This window comes from Glandiceps talaboti, chromosome 12 (genome assembly GCF_964340395.1).
Source record: "Glandiceps talaboti chromosome 12, keGlaTala1.1, whole genome shotgun sequence".
Lineage (NCBI taxonomy): Eukaryota > Metazoa > Hemichordata > Enteropneusta > Spengelidae > Glandiceps > Glandiceps talaboti.
This window is the reverse complement of record NC_135560.1, coordinates 12,231,772-12,239,594: the sequence shown is the minus strand read 5'-3', so window position 1 is coordinate 12,239,594 and position 7,823 is coordinate 12,231,772. Positions and strand designations below refer to the sequence as shown.

The 7,823-nt window shown below is 34.3% G+C and overlaps 1 protein-coding gene across 1 annotated transcript; it reads left to right on the top strand.

Moving 5' to 3' along the window:
- The first annotated feature begins 109 nt into the window (after window positions 1-109).
- Window positions 110-7,823, top strand: LOC144443352 (alpha- and gamma-adaptin-binding protein p34-like). The gene is made up of 8 exons (XM_078132812.1): window positions 110-176; window positions 522-709; window positions 1,634-1,733; window positions 2,823-2,954; window positions 3,231-3,299; window positions 4,127-4,519; window positions 5,651-5,758; window positions 6,502-7,823. Exons 1-8 carry the CDS (start codon window positions 110-112, stop codon window positions 6,624-6,626), a joined length of 1,182 nt encoding a protein of 393 aa, XP_077988938.1. The 3' UTR covers window positions 6,627-7,823.

Sequence of the window (7,823 nt, the reverse complement as noted above, 5' to 3'; positions counted from 1 at the left end):
AACCAGACGCAAACAAGGTTTCACGCATGCGCTGTGGATATTCTTTTATAAAAACGAAGTAAGTTTTCCAATTTATGTGTTCATCTATTGATGGCGCTAGTAGGACAAAATGGCTGCCCCCTGTGTTGTTGTTGTAAGCTGTTCTCCAGTTTTGGACCCAAATAACCTGATAAAAGGTATATTTGACATATTTCTTTGTACCAGCCGTCCAAAATTTATGACATGTGTTACGGGTAATGATATTTTGAGTTCAGTTTATGTGTACTGCTAGTTCACCGAATGTCATGGGGGGAACGTTGCGCTGTGTCACTCAGTTCAGTTATTGTTGATTCGTTGTGTAAAGTGTGGGCGTGGAGCACCTGTGTTGCCTGAAAATATTTTATTGCATCCGTAAATGTCGCAGCATTGCATGGTTTAATCATGGGTGTATTGGTATAAATCCTATAACCAATGTACACATACACACCATTTGTTGAAACCGAGTTATCCACCATATATCCCAACATATATTGATATTTCAGAAGTTATAGGCGTCACTAGTTTACCAGCATTCAAGGAGAGAGTTGACAACATAGAAGGGTATCCGTGGTCAATAAGTAATAAATATTACAGTGCTGATGTAGAACTGTGTCTTTTACCAAGGAAGACACTGGGAGATCAAGAATTTGCCGAGTCTGTTGAAGCCATCATTGTAGGATTTGAAAATACGGTACTTGTGGACGCTTAAATCTTTTTATAAATCATATTTCTGTTTTTCATCTCTGTGTTGTCCTTGACATTTTATACTATATGTGTTATTGTATCATTGTCATTGTAATTTCAGATTATTTCAATTTCTTCCTTTCATTTCATATCATCAATTTACTTCAGCAACCCTGAGTTGACAATATATATTGGAAATAGTAACAAAAGTCGTGAATCTCTGTCGGATTCATGATTAAAAAAGTACAATTTACTACAAATGTATCCTGTTGATTTCACTACAGGTTTCAGTTCTATTTTTTGTATCTTTCTTCATTCTTATTTTTTATTGTTGTAATATATGTATAAGGATGGCCTTATTTAATTGTTTGTTTCTCATGACCCTATCACCTAGGTGTAAATTTCTTCAAGATGGCAGGAGTAGAAAACATTCATAGCATCACTGAGAATCTAATGGCAACCCATGAGCATGTATCTTAACAAAAAATACCATTTACTACTGAAATTCAGGAAATTTATTAAACACATTGTTTAAAGTTTCCTTCTGACTTTAATTGTCTTTTCTATGTCATTCAGACAGTTAAAGTACAATTATGAATTTAAAGTATCACTCATACAAAATTTTTTCCTCATTTTTAACCGATGTCGGTAACCGTAATTTTTAAAGTGCTATAGTGAGAAAAGGTGTCCTAAGCAGTGTAATAATGTGATATATGCGTCGTCGCCATCATCGTTGTCGTCGTCATCATTATTATGTGGTCATACCGTCAGGAGGAGTGTAAGTTGCTCCATAGAGAATTTGGAGGTTACGTAGCATCATGATCACACCTATGAGGAGTGGTCTTCTGTAGAAGTAAGCCATGGAATTGAGACTTCGATATTTAATCTGCGTAATGATGATTTTTATTTTTATTGTTATTTTTTTGAACAGAATACTAGTTTTGAGGAAGTGAAATCATGGTTGCCATTTCTCAGAGAGTGGAATCCAGAAGTGAGGATTTTAGCTTGTAACAAATTCCTTGAAGATCAAGGTAGAGTTAATGATCAAGTTTTCTTTTCTTTTTTTCATGTTTTCTTTTTTGGTTAAACTTGGATGTTCAGCCATTAGACCTGTATGAGATATTGCATATACAACTTTATTCCTGTACTGATTAATTAATTAACATATACAACTGCTGACATCAGACCATGGATGAATTGAACCCTGTTGTAAACAAGGAAAGTAAACAAAGGAATTAGATTTATAATAACACGATACAGCAGGTTGGAAATGCAGAGATTTGTATTACAGTTTTTATGGTTTGATAACAGTTTTATGGCTTCTTTATGTGTTCATGAAATGCCAGGGGGGACTTCTAATTTGTTTTGTGAATGTGAACTATTATGTAAAGAGGCCATACAACTGTTCTTATCAAATGATGGAATGTAATACTTGTCTAGTTTAAGATCTAGGCATTACTCCAACAGATCTAAGCAACACATGGAAAATAACATCACCCTGAAAAGAAAATATTATTCCATTGTTTCCTGTGTTGTTTTTAGTTTGACCATAGACCCTACGTGTAGGGTCTATGGTTTGACTCCTTACTATCATGTCCATATAATGTGCTGGTGATAAAAGGGTCAAAGGTTAACAAGAGATCACCTGACTGACATCACCTTTGACCTTCACGTATTTAATTCATCAATCAGTGCAACATGAGAGGTTTACTATTATAACAAATAACTGTGCTGTGTTATTTCATTGTCTTCTTTAATAGTACAGGTAATTTTAGCTAGGATTTTTCTGCAAAGCGCATGTTTTGATCTAGGGCAAATCCCATATTAGGGGTTATTTCGTGAAATTGATGTAATTTCTAATGTCTATATTTCCCCCTATCCATGTATTTTTCTAACTTTCTTTGATTCCTTGATAGATTGTATGTTCCCTAGGGAATTTAATAAGTGTAAAGAACTGTTGTATATGTACCATACATGTAGCTTTGTGCCAGGCCGGGGTAATATCAGTAATTGTAAAAAAAACCCACTTAAGTTGAGCACAGTGTTGGAAAGTGTTATGTAAAAAAAGTGTTTGTGTTGGTATAATTCTGAAGTGACAGTGTACCGCTCTTCAATTCCAGACATATCACAACATGATGCCCAACTCTGGTGTATTGATAATGCATTTGAACTTGTAGAATTACAATCAAAAGACACAGATGACAGAGATGATGATGATGATGATGATGATGATGACGACGATGAAATTGAAGGTAAGCTTTGACAATTCATTCAGTGAATCCGTCTTTAGTTTTATACCAGTAGAGCATGTTAAGTGGCCACTCACCATTGGTGGCACAAATCAGATCCAGTTTGTTTGTAGCAAAAATATTTTTATTTATGCTGCTTTAAATTCTTATGATTATGTTCTGCTTGTAAAATATTAACTTTTTACTTTTTTTAAAACTTTTTTTTTTACTTTTATTGTTATTTTTTGCAAGTGTCTTTCACAAGAAGTGAATGATAACAAGATAAATGATTTATTTTAGATGTACCTGGTATTCAAAGAATTATCTCTGCATTACACGCCCACACTTGGCCAAATCTAGTCATGAAAGGTATGTAGAATTTGTTATATGAAAATGTCTTTGCAAGCTGATACAGAAAAATGTTTATTAAAATAACCTTCATATTTGTTTTTTCTATATTTTTTTTCAAAATGCAGTGATCCTTAAAAAGGTCACCTTTCGATAGATTAAATTTCAATGAAGTTTGTGATAATTATGTAGGTTTTGAGAAATTTGATAGTCTGCACTATTATTAGCAAATATTACATCAGATGTTATGGGCTAGGCCCTTGGCACTCTCACGTGAGTCCCATGGCTAATTTATCTTTGTTGTGAATAATTTGATCATTAAAAAAATACCATGGTAACATTCAGCAAATTAATGTTCAAATTGTATAACATTTAGAAGTTATACTCCCTGTGGATTTTGAATGTAAAGTCAAACTGTTTCTCCTACATGTATTAAAGAAGAGCTAAAAGAGGCAGTGTTTGCCAGAAGACTGTACATGACATGTACATTTATGATCAAAAGTTGATCATTTTGGAGGGTTAGGTTACTGTTTTACTTGATAGATAACAACACTTTTACTGCTGTGAACATAGCATGGTTATCGAGGGAAATCTAAAAACCCTCAATTACTGTAAATAAAATTCTCTTCATTCATGATACTGCTGTGTTGAACAATAAAAGTGATCTTGTCTGGCAAGTAGAACAACAATCTCGATTTTGTCAAATGATCGGTGTTGATCATTACATGTAAATGTACAGTATATAACATGCTATGTTCTGTGTTCTGGTAAACATTCCCTGTTGTTATAGCTGTAAATTAATTTTTTGTTTGTATCTTTACTTTTCTGCTCTTTTTTTTTTTTTGTAGAAAGACCAAACCCGAGTCCTTTAGATTACCTTGGTCTCTGTGAAGCGTTTACTTCCAGGTCAAACAATGTCTCTGGAGCTGCTGCAGACAATACCGATGAAAAAACAGAAGATAGTGAAGCAGACAAAGATAAAAGTCATACACTCGAATGTTTAGATAAAAATGCTGCTGAGGGCAGACAAGATCATGATAGTAATAGAGACAATGATAGAACTGTAAGTGACAATGGAAATGATAGTAATACTGACAGCGATAAAATGGAAAAAGCTGACAGTGAACCCATGGAGAAAGAAGGAAAACCACAACAAGTTAAGGAAGAAGAAGGTGCTACAGCTGCAGAACCAATAGAACAGAAAGTGAAAGTCAAACAACCCAGCAGAGCAGACAGGATAGGTTGGTAGTTTTTTAAAACGATAGGGTAATAAAACTATCATCAAACATAGAACATAGCCTGAAAAATATGGTAGACTGCACCCAGGGTTGGCTGTTTTTTTGTCATGTGACTGGTCCATGAATCACTTGTCAAACACATACTGACAGTATATTATATAATTACGCACAGAGGTATGATAATGGTTTGTTATCTAAATAATATTGTAAATTTGTATATCTTTCATCGGCCAGTGATTTTTACCAAGGATCAGTGAAATAAATGGTCATTCGTCCGGGACCAGTAGATAAAATAGAAAATGTCAGGCTCTGTAGAAGGTCATTAAACTATTGTTGATTTATAGAAGATAATTACCATAGTGGATGTCATGACCTTTGCTTGCATAGATTACCAAGATATGACCTTGTTCACTCAGGTTGTCTACAAATATTGGCAATGCCACATGAAATTTAGCATTTACTCTATAAGTTCGTTATACATAAGGATGTTTTAACGTGTATTCATTTAGCAAACTAGGATTGTCATAATTATTTGCACTCCTTGTCCGTTTGTGTGAGAGACATAATGTTAAATACAAAATGAAAGTCAAGATTAATCCATGTAAATTAAGTTGTTGCTAGAGAGGCTGTCATTTCTCTTTCACTTCTGTGTGATGCATGCCACCATTTTGTTAATGAGTAGTTCAGCAGTCTGATCTGGCAAATTCAAATCATCACAAACAACCACAGATTGTCACTACTGATGATTCTAATACTTGCAGGCATCAATAGAGCTTGAGTTGCATTATGCATGTAACTGTTGACCTATGACCGCTTATGTATTTGTCCTTTGACCTCTTATGTATGTAACCCTTGACCTATTCATCTTATGCATGTAACCTTAGACCTTAGTATCCATCTTATGCATGTAACCTTTGACCTATTCCATCTTATGTATGTAACCTTTCAACTTTCCATCTTATGTATGTAACCTTTGACATATCCCATCTTATGTATGTAACCTTTGACCTATTCCATCTTATGTATGTAACCTTTGACCTATTCCATCTTGTACACAGGAGAATCCAAAATACGGTGCCGAGTCAAATTTTGAGTAGAAATATTTTTTAGTAATGTTGTTTTTATTTCAAACAGAATCACTTCTGAGTAGTGAAGACAGAGCATTATATCAAGTACTAGGTAGTGAAGATCCCGGTGAAACGTCCTTTGAAGAACTATTTGAAGAATTTGCCAAAATGAAAGGTGAGTGATAAACCTACAATCTAACTTTTAATCATTTAAATACTTATGTTATCTACGCAGAATGCACAGTCATCCTGTGATATTTCACCGAGTTAGGCTCCCATATTTATTTAATATTTCTAATGACCAAATTGTCCCTACATTGAATCTGACCCATAAATGACGTAACTATTGGGTGTACTCGAATTTCCATTGTCACCATGATCATGGCGAAATGCACCAGCTTATGTATAATGCTATATGTAGATGTCACGCTCATTTCAATATACATGTTAACATAAGTGCTATGATTGTGTAGTCATGATGGCCGAATGGTTCCTAGAGTGGCTGGTTTGGAATCTGCAGGTTGCAGGTTGCAGTTTCAAGTCCCATCGCTGCCATTTGTTTCTGTATGGCTAAAGTCCTTGGGCAAAATTTGAACCACGATTGTGCCTCAGTCAACCCAGCTGTATAATTGGGGACCTGGTAGGATAGAGGATGCAATGTGAATGCTGTTGTCATATGCGCTTATAAAGGTTGGAATGGATTGTATGCTCCCAAGAGAGTTAACGTTAAGGAAGTATAAAGGGCCGTTGTGTCACTATAGATCTGTGCCAGGGGTAATAATTGTAAAGTGCTTTGAGCACAAAGTGGGAAAGCACTATATAAAAACGAACATTATTATTATTATTATGATACTAGATAAGGTTTATGAATTGTATGTATCTATTGATTAAATAAAACGGAAACATGTTTTTTTTCAGAGAAAGCAGAAACGTTACCTCTTGAAGAAAGGAAAGCCTATGCTGAGAAGGTTACCGTAGCATTTTGGAGAGCAATGGGTGGGCAGGAAGATGAGATAGAAGGATTATCCTCAGATGATGACTGAGATGAACAAGAAAGTGATGACAAAATAGTGATGACAAGATAGTGATGACGCTAGATGTTTTTACAAAGACCCAAACTCAAGACTGTCTCCAAATGTCCACAATAGCAATCCCAGTGATGTGGGTACAAGTCAGTGTCTTGTGAAAAGAAGAAAATGTACATATTTCTCCAGCCACGTCCATTTTATTATTAACTGTAAATCACTTTTCTTCCACCTTTTTTTCTTAATAATCTTCCACACCCTATTTACGTTTCAAGTCACTACTTGTTCACATATAAAAGTTAAAATATATTAAATGAAAGGAGTTTACACTTTGAAATATATTAGTTATAATATTAGCTTCTCTTTGTACTTTGCCTTTGGGGGTCAAGTAACACTACTATAGATTTCCTAATGGGTACACATCATCTACAGAATTCTCTCCCCCAGAAAATAATGGTCAAGTCGTGGAATATTTGCATATGACCACAGAGGAAGAGTTTTGGTATAATGTGTCTGAGCTCACCAATTATGTAAAATAGGGGAGGTCAGTCCTCATTTGGTGAGTTGTTACTTTAATTGGAATGCAAAGTAAGTAATTGCTATTTTGAAGAAAAAAATCATGTAACTAATAAAAATATGAAAATAATTTTGGTATAAAAACTAGAATCTGTCAAGTTATGGAGTGCTGAAGGTACAAGAACTTGAGGAGATCATATTTACTTTGACGATAACATAAAAGTCAAAATCTCAATTGATCTTTTCCTGTAAAGTGAATGCCTTATTTTGCCTTAGAATATATAGAAACTTTCCTGGTGGCAATTATTTAGTTTGTTCACAAGGTATTGTCTAGAATTATTTTAGTTCAGATTAATTATTTGTTAGTTTTGGTTCGAGCTTCCCAAATCTACTGTAACGATATGAGAAAGTCCTCATTTTGTGAGCTAACTGCTGCCATAAATGTCACATAGTTCAACTTATAAGGTGGTCAGTAAATATTTTTCATGCCAGGAAAACTGATATTTAGACGTTTAATTTTTAGACTTGGACCAAGTATATAATATGGTGCTATGTGAATGCGCTTTTAATATGTTTTTTCATTCCTTTTGACTCATAAGATTAGCTAGATTTTGAGAAAAGTCCAAGATTTGAAATACAACACACACTTAACTTTTGTATTGTAGAATATATACACTTAGGCGAAAAAAAATAATTGTG

Excerpts from the sequence above, each read along its gene's own strand:
- LOC144443352 (XM_078132812.1), top strand. The coding sequence starts at position 110 with ATGGCTGCCCCCTGTGTTGTTGTTGTAAGCTGTTCTCCAGTTTTGGAC. Across the intron at positions 3,300-4,126 it reads GCCAAATCTAGTCATGAAAG|AAAGACCAAACCCGAGTCCT; the intron begins GTATGTAGAATT and ends TTTTTTTTGTAG. Across the intron at positions 5,759-6,501 it reads AGAATTTGCCAAAATGAAAG|AGAAAGCAGAAACGTTACCT; the intron begins GTGAGTGATAAA and ends GTTTTTTTTCAG.